We start from the raw sequence: 17141 nt of genomic DNA, 5'->3' as shown, positions 1-17141 counted from the left end.
CGTCGTCACAGCAGCTGTAGCTCTGTCATATTGGTATATACTGCCCTGGTACCCGTGGTCTGGCTGCCTCGATGGGGGTCACCCACACCCCAGTAAATAATGCTGTGCTTCGGAGCATCTGCAGTCTGCCACATCAATGAGCCTGGGGACCGTTCTTGAGCAAGTCAAGGAAGTATTGGGGACGGGCTGTACCGTGACTGTGCCATGAGCCGCCCCGGCTGGCACTACCAGGATCTGCCTGTTGCCAAGCAGCCTTGAGGCTTTTTTTAAGAAATTTTGAGAAATAGAGGAGCGCTTGGCAGGAGCCGCCGCACCAGTGCATGCACTGGGATACTGAGCATCCCTCAGCTGGACCTTCCTCCCCTCCCTCCCCGTCAGGCTCTTATTTCCTTTTGTTTTTTGAAAAAAAAACCCTACGGTCTGGGTGGCACGTGAAGCTGGTGGCTCCTTGTGACAATAGCAAAGACACCGTGCACTGGGTAACCACAGCTATTTGCAAGCGAGTAATATATTTTGTTGGGAAAATGATCAGCACAGCTGAGTTTGTTAAGAGAGACTTTCATCTTTAGCATCCACCTTCATCAGCACTTGCCTTAGAAACCCCGGGGTTTTGACATGGGAGCCACCCCTGATAGCACCTCCTGATGTGGCAGAGATGCCACCCCAGCCAGAAATGCACTTACCCCTCCAGTTTCCATCTGCCTGGATCTCCACGGGCTGGGTCAGCTGCGATGCTGTTTGATCTTCAGTCCCAATTCCTGTTTCAAATGGGATGACGTAAAGTCTCCAGCCTCATAAATCTCTCTGTCCTGGGCTTGGGCTCCAAGTTCTGCTACAACTAAATTTAATTGTGTTGGCTTTTTTCCCTGTGCAAATTAACTTTTCTCCAAAACAGAGGCAGAAGTTGCTAATGGGTGTGGACTATTTTTTAAGCTAAAATCTTTGGTAGTAACAATTTGCCTTCAAGAAGAAACCCTCTTAACTTGACTAAATTATGAAACTCTTGGTAGAAATGTGCTGAAAAGGGAAACTTTTTAATAGCATTTGCACATAGCGAGTACACAGGGTCATGTACATCTGCTGTGTGTGCAGTATCTGCCTAGATTTTCACCCAGAACTTGATGCTTATGATTACTGGTTAGGAAACCAAACCTGGTATCTGGAACGTTAGGTTGAAAAGAGCTAGAACTGGTGAATCCTTAGCATCGCTTTTAGGGATGTTTTTGGACACCGTTGGCATCCTGTTGCTCTGAGCTTGCCCGTTCCCCATGGGAGCACCCGAGTCATGTCCACACACTAACCTTTCCTCCCCACATCCTGCTTTTCCCCCCAGGAATGCCTGAGCTGGAGATGGGGGTGCCGGATCACCAGTTTGGACAGCCAGGAATGGGGGAGCAGATCCCCTGGACGGATAACAGCATGGCAGCCATGAATCGCGGCGCGCTGAATAAACCCGAAGAGTAAGTACCACAGGGCTGGCGGCTTCCCAGCCTCTCCCAGGAGAACATTGGGACGTTCTGGCAATAGTTGCCTGGCTCAAGGAGATGTGTGCTTGCTTCCTTGCCTGCCTGGAAAGACGACAGGTGCTGGGACGAGCGCAGCTGCCCATTGCCGTAAGGCGGTGGTGGTTGCTGCTGGTACCAAAGAAGTGCTGGGACCTGGGTTGTGTAGGTTGCTACGATGCAAGAGGTGACATCTGTTATCTCTCTAGGGACAAGCGTGTGGGTAGGATAAGGAAAGGTGTGTTGAGGGGTAGGTGTCCAGGCTATGTCTGGACCTGAATAACGCGGTGTATCCGTAGCTGAAGCTGCATCATCTGAATAATGCCCTGTATCCGTAGGATGCTGCAAGTCCCCACTGGTCCCTTGCCAGTGCCAATATTTGGGTCGGTGTTCTCTAGCATCCCTTCTCGCCAGGGGCAGTGGTAGGATCTGGAGATCCACGGCACAGTTTTGTGTTTCCATGTGATTGCAGCTCTTTGCAGTCCCCCATACGCTTGGCTTCAGCTCAGATTGTTAGAGCTCCTCCGAGGCCAAATAACCCCCTCCAGTCCTCTCACCATCTTGTATGGGCCGAGGCCCCATGGAGCAGCCAAGGGGTCATCACCTGCCCAAAGTACAACGTCATTCCTTGGTTACAAACACGTTGGAGGAGACTGTAGGTCAGGTATTTTGGAACGGGAGGTCAGAAGGGTGGCAAGCCCTGCTGATGGAGCTCAGCAGTCAGTGCCCTGCCAGGCAAAGGGCACCCCAAAGTCTTTGCTGAGGCAGCGGCGCTGGCAGCAGTGCTCATGGATTTGATGCGGATGGGAGGTGAATCCTCCCCCTGGCCCAGGGAGGCTTCAGGTACCCGGTTTAAGAGCCAGCACTGATGAGCTGCGCATGGATCCTCTTGCCAAAGCCCAGCCCAGCTTTGCAGAGAGGCAGAATTTCCTCTGCTCATTAAGGTCTTCAGTAGATGAGCACAACCTCTCTTTTCCAGTCGTGAAGAAGACACACATAAGAATTGTATTTGAGCAAGACAGTAGCCAAACATCTTTTTCTCAGGACTGTATTTGGATTAATTTCTCAAAGCTTTCTTGCAAGGAGAGAGTTGCCTGAGTGGTCTCCAACTGCTGCAACTGGATCTTGGACTTCTGCGGGAAATACTTTGCCTCTTGTTGCTTGAAAGAGCTGGGAGATAAAACAAATCCCCGTTTAACTGAGCATTTACATCAGCCTGAGCCCTTGCCATAAGGAAGTAACTTCCCTTTTAAGCCTTGCTGGTGTCATTATTTTGCTGGAATAAGATCCGTGGGGCACACCTGGCAAAGGGCAGAGCTGCTGGAAAAAGCAATCTGTGTTTTAAGCTATGACTGTTCCTTAAAATACTGCTTATGGGGTAAAAATGACCTTACCTTACTCAGCAGCCCTGTGCTCCAAGCACTGAGTCAGTCTGGCTGGCTGGAGACATTCTTGTCTCCCCAGCCAGCACAGCTGGGAGGGAGGGAGCTGTATTTTCTTCTGGCTCACCCTTTGCAGCAGGATTGTGGAGTGAGGACCCAGGCTGCCATGGAAGGCTTCGGACCTGTGCAGGTATCAAGGAGGGAAGTGTTTGGCAGCAGCATCCGTGTGAGTCGTCGGGGGAGAAAAATACCTCAGGTGGTTTTCAGGGCAGAGCCCTGCGCCAGGAGACGAGGGCAGATCGGTGGAGCAGTGACATTTGGCCGAAGCTTGGTGAGATGCGGAGGTAACGAGTCTCACGTGTCCCTGCCTTTGGAGAGTGATGGTTTCAACCAGACTTTAAAATTGCAACCTGGTTAGGGTTTTACAAGGTAGTATTTGATTTTCTCAGCATTGAGCGAGGGAGAAGTCAAAGGAAAAGCAGGCTGCGTGCTGGGACTTCTCATGGCTCCTTTGGCTCTCTACAGCAAGACTGGGCTTCCCACATGGTGGAGCCACCAGTAGAGCCAACACATGGACCAGAGCGATGAGATGACAGCAGGATGAGAGGTAGAGGGATGTTCATCCTGGTGAGCCTCTGTTCTTCCTGAATTAGGGTCTCTGGGCACGGGGGGTCCTGCCAGAGGTGGTCGGCAGAGGCCATGCTGGAAGAGGCTGGTTCCCAGCTCAGCTCTCTCTCGTGCCTTCAGTAACTGTAGGTCTGATGGAGCAGGTGTCATCATGGGTGAGACCTGCCTTGGTAGCACCTTGCTGGAATCGAAACATTTCCATCTAGCAGCACAGTGATCAGCTGCAAAACTCTGCTTCCTCTGCAGCTGAGAGAAGAGATTCTGCTGGTGAAAAGCCTCTGGAATTTAGTCCTCAAGACCTGCAGATGTGCTCCAGCTGGGGAGGACACACTTGTCCTGGGAGATGCCCATGGTCCCAGCAGCTGCCTGTCCACCTGATGGAGACTGCGATCGGAGCAAGGAGACAGAATCTTTGGACTGCAGATATTACCAGACCAAGAAATAATTTTAGCAAAGACCAAACGAGCAGAGCTTTTGCTTTGGGCGTTGTAAAGGCTTCCCAGCTGAGAGGTTCACTGGAGGTGGGCTGAGGTCCTGGCCTTGTTTAAGGAGCTGGTGCTGCCCAGATCTCCCAGCGCCGGGTGTCCTGGGAAACAGGAGCTTCCTTTTTAAATTCTCCTGTGCCCCAAATCCTCCTGTGCCTTTGCCTTTTAATAAAGTGGGACAACTACATCTCCTCTCTCATGTCCCCAAGCATAAGTGTTCTTGTTTCTTCTGCAGAAGAGGGACACCTTGGGCCAGGTCCAAGGCTCCTCAAAGCAAGTCCAAGTCGCTGTTCTCACACGCGTTCCTCTAATCCCCCAAGGTCAAACATGCCACCCAGGGCCCAATTCAGTTGCCTCAGCGCTGGCACCCAGTGCCATCTGAGATGCCTGAGGTTTCTAGGACATCTGTGCAGGGCCAGAGACCTGCAGCCTTTTGGAGCAGTGCTTGAAGGCCATGGCAGGGAGATGCTTTACAGGACCTCAAGCAGCCTTTGACACTGTCTCTGTGAGCAGCTGAATTTCTCCTCCACACCGCGTGCAGAATCGGAGTTTTCACCTTTAAAAAGGCCTGAAAGGTTGTGGTGGATAGAAAACCTTTGCAAGGCAAAACCAGTGTGGCAGGGACATGATGCATGGGGTCCAGGATCTCCTCTGCCCCACCATTGTCTGTCCAGAGACTCATCTGAACCCCACCATGGCATGGTGCTGGAGGAGAGGAGAGGGGAGGGCTTTGCAGGCTGGATTGGGCTGCAAAGCAGGACACACTGGAAGCTTATTCACTACGTAGAGCTGGTTTTATCCCCACAATCTCTTAATAAACCAACTTTTGCCATCCATGCAGAGGTCCAGCATGGGCTGAAAGGATGGTGGCAACCTGAATTTCTCCTCTAGCTGCCAGTTAAGGTGGAGAAGAAGCCTGTCCTCTCTTTCTCCTGCAAGAACGATGTCTGTGCAGCAAACTTTGTCCTTTGACCTTGGCACTGAAAAACTGAGTTTGAGAAAAGCAGCAAGTAGCAGGGACCTCGGCTACAGAGTGAAACCAGCCCTGCCTTTCACCTCTGTCTCCCCACTTCCCTCTCTGCTCCTGCTCTGCAATTTAAGAAATCCCAGCGCCGAGTATTTCTTTTCCCTGGATTAGGCTGCGTGTGTTGGCTGCAGCGGTCTCGGTCAGATTGGCTTCAGTTCCTTACTGTACATCTGGTCCTCATCTGGAGCTAAAAGGATAAACATGTCTGCTGCTTGGGAACTGCTGGCATGTTCGAGCCCTCGCCTTTGTGCCTCTCTGGGAGCGTGATGTGCCATGGCTCTCTTCATCGTGTCAGACCCTGCAAATCCGATTGACTCCAATTAGTCACGTCATTGGAATGTCTCTCATTACATATTAATCTTATTCCCAAAGAATATTGAGCAAGCTTTGCAGAAATCTTATTTTTGCAGCTCAAAGATTCCCCTTTGCCTTCAGCTGCATCGCTTCCAGCTGCTCCAGCTCCATCCAAGCCTCCCCACTTTTGTGCCGGCAGAAGTTTTGCTCTGCCTCCCGCTGTCCTGCCCAAAACGCCCGCAGGAGCAAAGCCTGCAAAAGCACCAAAGTTCCCTTCCCAAACCTCTCCGAACCGCTGTCCGGGCTGTGTTTCCTGGTGAGGTTCATCCTTAAAAACAGGTTTGGGCACAGGGTTTGAGCTTGAGTGGGCTCAGCCGGGGTCAGAGCTGGGGGACGAGGCTGAGTCCCATGGGATTGGCATGATGCAGCAGGGTGGGAGTGAGTCCCGGTGGCTGCAGGGGCCGTGTCGCTCAAGCATCTTCCCTGCTCAGCCTCCTCCCTGCTTCATAATCCTTAATGCGCCTCCTCTTTTGACTTCTCTCTGCAGCCAGTGCATCACCTCCCAGCTGGATGAGCTCCTGTGTCCTCCCACCACGCCGGAGGGTCGGAATGACGAGAAAGCCCTGCTCGAGCAGCTCGTCTCCTTCCTCAGCGGCAAAGACGAGACGGAGCTGGCCGAGCTGGATCGAGCTCTGGGGATTGACAAACTGGTCCAGGTAAAGAGAGAACCACTCATGGGACCTGTCGGAGGTCATATAGGGGGCCAGATGCTGAGGCTTGATGTGAGCATGGAGGAGGATTTCCAACATCTGGTAATGGGAGGCCAGATGTGAGTGGGAACACACGAGCGCATCAGATTCAGAGACGATACTTAACACCACGCGGTTCTCTCCCCCCGCCAAAAAAGCTGGAAAACAGCCCCGTGAAATACAATATCTCATTTCTCCACTTTTCAAATGCGATCCCCCATGAGAACCGGCAGCCTGGCAAAGAGGCGGCTGAGTGGTTTCAGCCCCGGGCAGCTCGTGTAACGGGGAGAGCTGGCAGGCTGTCCCGCTTCCCCACCTTACCAGGGGGATTAGGGCACAGAGGAGCCTTCCAGCTGGAATCCCACAGCCTGGGATTCCTGAGCCTGGGTTGTGCTGCCTAATAATATATCTAATGGCCTCGCTGGTATGAAACCGTGCAGCCCTTACTATCAAGATTGGCTTACAGTGCAGCTGCCCTTCTGTCTCGGGTTGAACCGCAGGGAGAGAAAAATAATTAAAAAAAGAGGCTTGCTTTTAGTGGTGCTGTCTTACTCGGATAGCGCTGGGGCCCTGGTTTCCGCAGCTGAGCTCCGGTGAAGACTCCCTGTTTGCAGATATCCGTGGGGGCAGACGCCTCTGAAGGGTTCAGGGTTTCATAAATAACAGGGCAAGGCAGGGGGAGAAAGCTGGCTGCAGGGGAGCTAGCAAGGGACGTGGAAAATGAGATGGATCGCTTGGGATTTGTTTTCAAGTGGTTTCTTTTTCCGTGCCTCAGAGCACTCACACATACGCGTTTTTCCAAAGCAAGGGACCAAATCAAAAGCCTGTTAATAAATGGGATGTCCTAAGGAAGAAGCTTCTCAGAGCAAATCCATCGGGCCGCTCTGGGCCTGATCCTGCATTGTTTAAGCCCAGAGGTGGCACATCTCCTTCTGCAGCCCCACCACTGCTAGGGGGGAGTTATCTTTTCATAAGCATTTTGGGGGACCTGTCAGTGAATTGATGCCCAAGTCAGGTATTTGCCGCATGCCTTTTCTCAAGGCTGTGCCTCCCAAATCACCGCCTGCCTGGGTTTTTTTTGAAAGTTATGTGTAATTCAGCCTCTTTGATATATAGGATCAGAGATGCTTTTGCCAAAGATGCAGCTGCAACAGCTCAGTGTTTTCACAAGGGTTTTGCAGACTCAGCTGGCACAGCTCCCCAGCAACCCTTTCCTGCACCGGACAGGCTCCAGCAGCATCAGAGCGCTGGATTAGAGATGTCCTTCGGTGGCAGCCGATGCTGCCAAGCATCCCCACGTTGGTCCGGTACTTCCCTGGCCAAAGAGCACCTGGCTCGGGGAGATTATCTCATGTTTAGACCCCAAACCAGCTTTGCTCCCATCCAGGGAATGTTTCGTTATTGGCAATCTTGGGCTTTTTCCACGGCTTCGGCTGAACCTCAGAAATATTTCAAATAGTTCCATGAAATATTTGCTTGAAATACATCTTTAGAGAAACAACACGTCAACATAAAGGCATCTTTGGGAAGTAAACGTGTTGATAGTTCCCCTCCAGGATGTGTTCTTGGCAGGTAGGGGTTTGGATCCCCTGAATTCACCAAACCCACCATCTTCTCCGTGCTACCACAGACCAGTGGGATGGAGTGCTGGAGATACCTGCACCCAGTTTAATCAGGAGGCAGCTGGAAACTGAGTAGTTTGGGGAGAGAAAGAGTAAAAGAGCCTCATTTCAGCAGGTCTGTGGTTTCTGGCCATTGCACACAGCTGGTTTATGTCCTGGTATCCAGTCCTTGAACCATATACGCTCCATCTTAATTTATCTGAGCGATTTATTTTTCACCACTACCATCTTAATTGATCCTAAGCAATATATTTTTCACCACCACCATTCCCATACCCTCTTCCCTGCCTTCAAGCCTCAGTCCTTTCATTGGCACCATCTAACCAAATCCCAAAGGCAGTGGGATTTGGGGGGCGGTTTTGTGTGTGGTTTCACTTAGCGCAGCTTTCTTTCAATCCGCGGGACTTGGATTAAGGATTCTGCCTCCAAGGTGTTACTTCTGGTGGGGTTCATAGCTCAAACACCTATTTCTGTGCCTGAGCCAAGCTAGAGCAGTGCACAACATCTTCTTATGATTTGCTGGTGTGGAAATCGTCCCCTGGCTGTAATATGGCTCATTTGTTCCGGAGTGGCTGTACAGTGGACCAAAAGGTTCTGTCTCCCGTGGGTTCCTAGCAAGGGGTGTCTGAGCAGTACTGGAGTATAGCCATGCTTCCCTGTGAGCTCTCCCAGTCCTGGGGGTCCGTGGCTCCCACCCTTGCATATGGCCTGTGTCGTATTGTGACACAGGTGCTCTTGGGGCAGATGGAGACCCAAAAGACTGTTCACTTGGCCTCCAGCCAAGCCTCCAAGGCTGCACAGAAATAGCAAAGGGGAGACAGCAGAAACTATTTCCCATGGTTGGGTCAGTCCTCTGAGCTTAGGGTCTGTCCAGTCAGGCACGCTGCTGTTCGGAGCCCAGATGAGCAGCTCGGTGCTAGCAGACCCTGTTGAGGCAGAGGGAGGCAGAGGAAGGCAGCATGGCCTACTGCTAACCTGCAAACCCCCCAGCAGCCCAGGGAGAAGAGCCCTGATCCCTTCCGAAAAGCCTGGCCTTTTTGCTCCCAAGCAAGCCAGAAGAAATCATTCCCATCCTTTTAGGTTGGCTAAGCCCTGGGGAGCGGGTGTTTAATGGCCTCCAGGACGCAGCGCTTGTGCTCGCACAGGCTGGAGCCTGGCCCAGGGGGTGACAGTTACAGGCAGCAGCATCCTACCAAGCGAGCTGCCCCATGCCCGCCATGTCCTCCGTCCTCTGCGAGCTCCCCCGGGAGAGATCGGGTGCCGGTGGGGCTCCGGAGTGATATTTTCCTCCCCCTTTGCCTTCACCAGGGCGGCGGGTTGGAAGCCCTGACAGAGCGGTTCCAGCCCCAACAAGCCACCCCACCGCTCATGATGGAGCAGAAACCCGGCATGTACCCCCAGCCTTACTCCTCCGCCTCTCCCACCACCAACCTCCCCGGCGCCTTCCCCGGCATGGTCAGGCAGAAGCCGTCCTTCGGACCCATGCCGGTGCAGGTCCCGCCGCCCCGCAGCGCCTTCCCCACCACCATGGCCATGCAACCCCGGCAGACGCTCAACAGACCCCCGACGGCCCCCAACCAGCTGCGACTTCAGCTGCAGCAGCGGCTGCAGGGCCAGCAGCAGGTAATTCTTCCTCCTCTGCATTCCAGGGCCGCGGGCAGGGGGTTGGAGGGACCCTCAGTACCGCCTGCAGCCCAGACATCCCCATTGGAAGGGATCGGATGGGTGGGAAGCTCCTGAACTGGAATTTTGAAGGTCTCCCTGTTGTTTTTTTTTCTCCCCTCCAGCTGATCCATCAAAACCGGCAGGCGATCCTCAACCAGTTTGCAGCCAATTCCCCGGTGGGCATCAACATGCGGGCGGGGATGCAGCAGCAGATCACGCCGCAGGTAAGGAGGATGCGGCACGGTCCTCCAGCTGGGAAGAGTTGAGGATTAATACCCATGCCCTCCCCGTTAGCACAGCCTGGCTCGCTCCTCTCTGTCATTTATGAGAAATTCTCCCTCGTGCAGAGAGGGGGCTGCAAGACAAGCTGCTGTGGGTTTTTCTTTTTGCTTCACCCTTATTCCAGCTCCTCCACCTGCTTAAGGTATAAATACTTCATTATTACTTAGAGAAGGATGTGCTGACGCATTTAATTGAGAAGGATCTTTAAGAAATAAATGTTGTCCTTTAAATACAAGAATCTAGTGAAGCTTCTTAATGATCCTGCAAGTCCCCAGGCCCTAAAGTTCTTGTTTGGCTTCTAATAAAGTGGATGAAACATCTGCTGGATATGAGGAGAAGGTAGAAAGGTCTGGTGACTTTATTCCACTTCTCGGAGAAGCCTTTGCCTATTTGGGAAGTAGCGTGACATCCCTACCGTGCCGTGGGGAGCGTTGGCGGTAGGGATGGGGACCAAACGGTGCCCACCAGAGCGCCGATTTCAGCCGCTGATGGCTTTGTCAGGCTTTTTGAAGTGATTAATTCCAACACATCTGGCTCGGCCATATCGGGAATGGGCCTGTGGTGATGGAAGAGCTCATGGGATGGGTTGGGTTTTTTTAATATCTTGCAACCAAAAGACGCAAAGTCAGGAATCCTGGGCTCTGGCATGTGGGAGCATCCTGGTGAGGGCATGAGAAGTGGGTTCCGTGAGGGAGAGGGGTGGTTGGTGGCAGCCAGGTGACCAAGAGCCTGTTTTCCCAGCTTGGGGGATGTTCCAGCTCCTGGAAGTTTGCCATTTGGCACGTGCAGAGGCAGATCTTTAGTATCTCCAACCTGCTTTGCCCTGCAGTGGTGCAAATGGGCCGATTTACAGCCTTCTGGGGGTTTTCCAGCTTGCCTTGCAAACGGAGGACGGGCACCCCGAGCCGGGGAAGGGGAGCACCCAGGGCTCTTGCACCAGGGAGGGGAGGGTCAGGTCTGAGCTGTTTGCCAGAACCAGAGGGTCATGGTAATAACTGGGACATCCCGCTCCTTCCCCGCAGCCTCCCCTCAATGCCCAGATGCTGGCCCAGCGCCAGCGCGAGCTCTACAGCCAGCAGCACCGGCAGCGGCAGCTCATGCAGCAGCGAGCCATCCTGATGAGGCAGCAAAGCTTTGGAAACAACCTCCCTCCCTCTGCCGGGCTCCCAGTGCAGATCGGAGCCGCTCGCTTGCCCCAGGCACCCCCACAGCAGTTCCCTTACCCCCCAAACTACGGTACGACCCCAGGAAACCCTCCCACCTCCACCAGCCCCTTCTCACCGTTGGCATCCAACCCTGAGGCCGCGCTGGCTAACCGCAGCAGCATGGTGAACAGGGGGATGATGGGCGGCGTCGGAGGGCAGTTCGGCACTGGGATGACCCCGCAGATGCAACAGAACATCTTTCAGTATTCGGGATCAGGTACTTGGAGCAGTTGGTTGCACTGGAAAGCTATCTGGCGGTGGGGAGGGGAGGTGGAGGGTAGAGCTGAGACCCCCGAGGATGCTGCAGCCCAGCCCTGCTCACCCATCACCCTGGGCTTCATCCCCAGCCACCTCACCCAGCCTGCATACTGGTCTGGTCTCTGGTCTCCACCTCCCAAAGAGAGCTTTTCTGGTTGAAACTCAAAAACCCCCCAAATCTATCCTTTGGGAAAATAATTCCACAACTCTTCCCTTGAAAATCAAACTGCAAGGCAGTCCTCTAAATTGCGCTTCCTTAAATATATATATGTGCTCTGAAAGAGGCCAAAGCCTTGCTTAGATGGCTGAAATGAGCTGCAGGCACCTTACCCCTCTTGTGTAGGCCAAGCAGGTATGAGATGGGTGAGCCGGTGCAGAGTTGTGTGCCGACAAGCACCAGCTTGAAGGTCTTCACATTCAAGCCTCAGTGCAGGGTCTCAGCAAGGTGGATGTCACCGATGAGTAGAGAAAACTGCTCGGTGGCTGCAATAGCCCCGCAGGAATATTCTTTGGCATCATCCCATCATTACTCTGGCTATTTTCCAGCCAGGTGTGACGCTAAAGAGGAACACCTGCTGATGGAAACCACTTGAGGGGGGGTTTCCCGGCTCCTTCATCCCTGAAATATTTGCATTTGAGCGATACAGCTGCTCAAAATGAAAACCAGAGACCTCGAGACCGAAGGTCACAGCTGATGTTTCTGGTTCGATGCCAGCAGCTGCAAGGGAGGAGGAGGGAACTGGGGCTGCTGTCAGAGGTCTGGGCACTGCTGACACTGTCTGTTCTTCTCCAGGCATGGGTCAGCAAAGCGAACCCGCCTTTGCTCCGTCGCTCAGTCCCAGCAGCCCCTTGATGTCACCCCAGCTCCCGCCTTCGCAAAGCCCCATGCTGCAGCCAGCTCCGCCGACACCGGGCTACCAGTCGCCTGACATGAAGACCTGGCAGCAGGGAGCCATGGGGAACAGCAAGTAAGATCATGGTGGGGATAACCTGGAGCACATGGGTGACAGTCACGCAGAGAAGGTGGCAAGGTGACACCTACCATGGTCCTCTGGCAGGGGCAGTGGTGTCCAAGCGACACCTGGCTGAGGACACGTGCTGAGCTCAGGCCATAGTCTCCTACCGTGATGTTCTCCAGATGTCACCACCGACTCATGTCCTCATCTTTGCCTCAGCTCAGAGGTGGCCAGAACCCCCCAGTGTTTAAATGAATGGTCACGTGTGTTGAGGAAGACGTGAAGCAGGTCGTTGGCTTTTAATTAAACAAGTGGCTTAATTACACCTTGTGGAAGTGGCCTTGGGAAACATAACAATAAATTGAGTCCAGACCAGCAGTCCCAGGTCACTGCACGACCCTCGTATGACATGTCCAGCTCTGACTTACGGAGGCAAATGGGAAGAGTTGGCAGACTCGTTGCCTTTTTTGCATGAGTCAGGTTTGAGCTTCAGATCTCCAGAAATGGGGGAAAATACCCCAAAAGCTCACCTGGGCGATGCCTTGCTTTGTGTCTTGGGTCTGTCAGGGTAGCTCAGCTAACTGTCCTGGTCAAGCAGCAGAGAGCAGGAGGTACTGGGCTGGGTGAGATGAGATGGGAGCTCTGTTGGAAATGGGATGCTTCACCTTGCCTTGCAATGGAGAGCGAGCTGTCCTCCTGCCTGGAGCAGAAGTGGGGATGGCCAGACGCTGAGGAGGGCAGTGGAAGGAGCACGAAGGGGTGTCACATAGACCAGGACTTTGCATCTGACCGACCCTTAATCCAGCCCCAAGCACTGTCACGATACCTCTCTTGGCACTGGTGTCACCCCAAGGAGCCTCCTGCTGCAGCAGGAGTGGAGGGTGGATGTCCTCACAGCGGCCACCTCCCTTCCTCCCAGCCTCCATGCTGGTTAACCTTGCTGCAGGCAGCACCTCTCACACCTCCCTGTCCCTCCTGCTGTCCCCAGGGCCTGGCAGGGCTCCCGTCCGCTCTGCTGGCTCTCTGCCGTGGGTGGTCTTGGTCTTCACCAAGGGGCTCAGCCCACACCTCGGGGTGCCTGCCACCATCACTTACGCACGGGTAATGGGTTTTTTTCTCTCTCTCAGTGTATTCAGCCAAGCGGGGCAGAGCCAGCCGGCGCCTGCTCAGCAGGGCATGTACAACAACATGAGCATCACCGTCTCCATGGCGGGAGGAAACACCAACGTCCAGAACATGAACCCCATGGCCGGACAGATGCAGATGAACTCACTGCAGATGCCCGGGATGAACTCCATGTGCTCGGAGCAGGTCAGTCCCACACCGTCCCTGCTCCCGGGACGGTCAGCCAGCGCCCAGGGGCTCTGCGGTCACGTCTCTGGCCCTGGGATACTGGTGTCCCAAGGGGGAAGTGGCAAAGGTGTGGCTGCCTCCGTTGGCTTTGCCACTGTGCCGGGGTGTCCAGTGGGGTCCTTGGGTGCACCAAGCATCTCCAGCACCTGCAGCCCCCGTGGTGGGCTGGTGGTGGGGCCGTTTGTAGCCATGCATCCCCGGGGAGCTGGGAAAACTTGGGATGGGGAATGGGAACAGATGGATAACAGGACCTTTCCCCAGTCTCAGCCCTTTGATGAGATCCTCCCTAGACCAGACTGAGATGCCTCCAACTTTTTTAGCTGCTGGCGTTTTTCTCAGTGCCATTAAGCTCCTGGCTTGTTGGTTTTGCATGGGACATTGCAGGCTGGGGCTTGCAGCCTCCCTGGAGAGAAGCGGTGGGGCTTGGCGAGGAGGGGGGCTGTCCCTCCCGTGAGCTAGGCACCGTGCATGGGCTGAGCTGGTGGCTTTTTCCCCTGCTCACCCAGCTCAGCAGCTAGGTGGCATTTCATGCTCCCTGGGTGGTGAGATGCCCCCGGAGCAGGCAGCAGCCCCAGGCAAAGGTGCAGGAGACGGAGAGAAAGGTGTAACAGGTCCCAGCTGGTCACTGGCATCCCCCTCCCTGATGCCCCAAAACCCTGCAGCTCACAGTGCGGGGAGGATTCTGGCAGTGCAGTCCCCTGGCGCTGCTCCATCCGTGAGCATCCTCACCCCAAGCGCTCCCCAAAACTCAGCCTGAGGGCAGTGAGTGCCCCTCCAGCGTCCAGGAGCCCTGGCTGAGCCTGGATCTTGCTTTTGACAGGTAAATGACCCGGCGCTGAGACCCACGGGCCTTTACTGCAACCAGCTTTCCTCCACTGACCTTTTGAAAACAGAAGCAGATGGGGCGCAGGTCAGTAAGAAACTGCTAAGCGCATCTCAGGTACCCCAAGGAGTTTGACGGGCTCCCCCCGATAAAGGCTGAACGGCCCCAGGCGTACTGGCTCGGCAGGCTTGGTGTCCACTGGTGCCGGCCCCGGTTAGCAGGGTTGGGTTGAAGCCACCGTGGTCCCACCAGCGCTGGGTGACAGCCAGCCCTCGGGACGCCGGCACCGCTCGCAAACCCTCTTCGCATCAAAGCTCGTGCCACTGCCGTGAGCATTTTCAGCCTCCTTGCTGGCATGGAAGAGCGGTGATGCCACAGCTGAGCTGGAAAAATAAAGAAGTGTTGGTGTTAAACGCCCGTCGCCCTGGCTCTGGGCTGACAGCGAGCGGGGAGGGTTTCTTTCCTAGGCTCGGCCGTCACCAGAGCGGCCAATGACCCCTGCGCCACCGGGGTGCAGCCAGGGCACCACATTAAAGCGCGGCGGAGCGAGGAAATTTGGATGGGGGAGGCTTCCTCCCTGCAGGCAGCGCTGCCGGACGCTGCCTGTCCCTCTGAGCAGCACTGAGCACCACCAAAGCGTGCCCAGCCACTCACCGGCACAGATGCCTCCAGCTCCCAGGGACTATCTGGTTCATCCCCATCTCTTCCAAAATCCGCCGGCATCGCGGTGTCGCCTCCCCCTTCCCCATAGCGCAGCCTTGGTTTCACAGAGCCCGTAGGGACGCACCGGCAGCACAGCCAAGACACACCTAAGCTCTTAATTTTGATCAAACAGCCACGCTGGACCTCGCCCACCACCAATGCCACCCCGTGCTGCGGCATGACCACCGACGCGGCCACCATGCCGCGGCTCCCCTTCTCCCAGGGGATGCCAGGCTGGGCTTTTATTTTTTGGGGGTGTGGTTGGTGTTTTTGGTTTTTTTCCCCCTGAAAAATCCATTTTTTCTCCCTTTTTTTCGGATGAGCAACGTTACGAACCTCGCAGAGCCGAATGAGTTGCAGCGGTTTTCTTTTTATAGGACAAGAAGACAGAAGAGTTCTTCTCTGGGGTGGCTCCAGACTAGAGGAAGTCTCTAGTGAGTTTCCACTTCACGTAGTACCCAGCTCCGCCGCCGCCGGCCCCTGCCCCGGCCCCGCTAAATCCCCTCTTCTCTTTTGTGTCCCAGCAGGTACAACAGGTTCAGGTCTTTGCCGACGTACAGTGTACAGTGAATCTGGTAGGAGATCCCTACCTCAACCCGCCGGCTCCCTTGGGCACCCCGAAAAACGCCGCCGGGCCACCACCACCGCCGGGCCAGCAGAAGAGCCTTCTTCAGCAGCTACTGACTGAATAATCGCTTTTCGAGGAATGTGAAATTTAAATAAGAAGACGTACAGAGATATATAAATATATATATTATATATTTTTCTGAGATTTTTGATATCTCAACCCGCAGCCATTCTTCAGCTCGTAGTGTTTGGAGCAAAAGGGGGGGGTGTGTTTTACTGGGGGGGAGGGGGGGGGTGTTCCTTTTTTCCCTTTTTTCCCCCCTTCTTGTTTCCTTTCTCCTTTTTTCCCCTTTTTTCTTTTTTTCTCCTTCCCCCCTTTTTTCTTTTTTTTCCCTCCTTCCCCCCCCCTTTTTTTTCTTTTTTTTTTTTTTTTTTTAAAAAAGGCATTGGATGTCAGCAAAGCGACGAGGCGGGACAGTTGGTTTCTCAAGCCAAAATTACAGATGATTCTTATTTTTGTAATCATTTTGCTGGCTTCTTAATCTGGAGGAAGGTTTCTCGGGGAGGCAGGGAGGGGGAGAAGGCAGCTGGAGGACTGCGGCGGCGGCAGGAGGAGGAGGAGAAAGAGCAATCTCAGTTTCAGCTGGATCTGTCACTGATCACGTCTCGGCGCGGGGCACAGAAGGGGATCGGCGCTGGACTTCTGCGGGAAAAGCCGGTTTTTTATTCACGCTTAAAAAAAAAAAAAACAACCAACCCTTCTCTCCCCTCCGCCCCAGCCCGCTTGTGCGTACAATCAGCTTTTTCTAGCAATTGTGAGTTTGTCGGTTTTAAAGAAAAAAAAGAGAAAAAAAGAAAAAAAAAAAAAAAAGAGTATTTTGACCCACCATTTTTTCCATGTTTTATGCTGGTTTCAGGCCTCCGAGCAGAATGGGGAGGGGGGCTACAATGTGTATATTACAACAGGAGGAGGAAAAAAAAAAAAAGACAAAAAAAGACAAAACAAGAACAGTTTGGGGAAAAAACTGCAATAATTTTTAGGGGGAAGGATGGGGGGAGGGGTCTGTCAATTATTGTAGATAAAATTTTCTGATTAAATATTAAATAAAATTAAGCAGTCAGTTCTTTCTGCTTTGATTGTGTTTAACAGCTGAGGTAGCTTAAACTATTTAAAATAATAATAATAAAATAATAATAATAATTGAATTCTCTGTTGGGAGATAGCTTATTTTTTTTCCCCTCAAGCCTGTCACTGTAAATAGCTCTGAGCTCTGTATAAATTTGTTTTCTTCTCTTTTAGTTGGGGGTCGCTTTTAATATTCACTGCTGACTTTTACTGGGGGGTGGCTACAGGGGAATTTTTTCCCTCTAAAAATTGCGCTGGTGTGTGGAAAAATGTGTAGCTTTGTTGATTGACATTTGCAAGAGTTAAAGATGACAAAAAAAAAAAAAAAGACAAACTAAAAAAAAAAAAAAAAAAAAGAACCAGAGTTGCCAGCTAACGTTTCGTTGTTTCTGTGCCGACGGGGATGCCAGAGCGGTGCTGGGGCTGTTTGCCGGGGCAGGAGGCGTAGGCAGCCAGGGGTCACCCCATCCTCACACCCGGAACCCTGCTGTCACCACGGTTCATCATGCTGGGGAG

General features: G+C 53.5%; 1 protein-coding gene across 9 annotated transcripts in view; it reads left to right on the top strand.

Moving 5' to 3' along the window:
• NCOA1 (nuclear receptor coactivator 1) overlaps window positions 1-15828 on the top strand; it is a 179630-nt gene extending 163802 nt beyond the window's left edge. For 5 of the 9 annotated variants that reach the window (XM_037390791.1, XM_037390786.1, XM_037390789.1 and 2 more), the window contains 9 exons: window positions 1334-1460; window positions 5865-6033; window positions 8997-9311; window positions 9476-9577; window positions 10658-11057; window positions 11892-12066; window positions 13182-13365; window positions 14228-14317; window positions 15457-15642. In XM_037390791.1, coding sequence (XP_037246688.1) covers window positions 1334-1460; window positions 5865-6033; window positions 8997-9311; window positions 9476-9577; window positions 10658-11057; window positions 11892-12066; window positions 13182-13365; window positions 14228-14317; window positions 15457-15624 — 1730 coding nt within the window. In that variant the 3' untranslated portion in view covers window positions 15625-15642. Of the gene's footprint in view, window positions 1-1333; window positions 1461-5864; window positions 6034-8996; window positions 9312-9475; window positions 9578-10657; window positions 11058-11891; window positions 12067-13181; window positions 13366-14227; window positions 14318-15309; window positions 15367-15456 lie in introns of all 9 variants that reach the window. The other 4 variants (XM_037390793.1, XM_037390794.1, XM_037390790.1 and 1 more) reach the window with 4 other exon arrangements.
• The last annotated feature ends 1313 nt before the right edge of the window (window positions 15829-17141 follow it).

This window comes from Falco rusticolus, chromosome 6 (genome assembly GCF_015220075.1).
Source record: "Falco rusticolus isolate bFalRus1 chromosome 6, bFalRus1.pri, whole genome shotgun sequence".
In the NCBI taxonomy this organism is placed as follows: domain Eukaryota; kingdom Metazoa; phylum Chordata; class Aves; order Falconiformes; family Falconidae; genus Falco; species Falco rusticolus.
The sequence above is the reverse complement of the archived record's forward strand: the minus strand, read 5'-3'. Positions and strand labels throughout refer to the sequence as shown.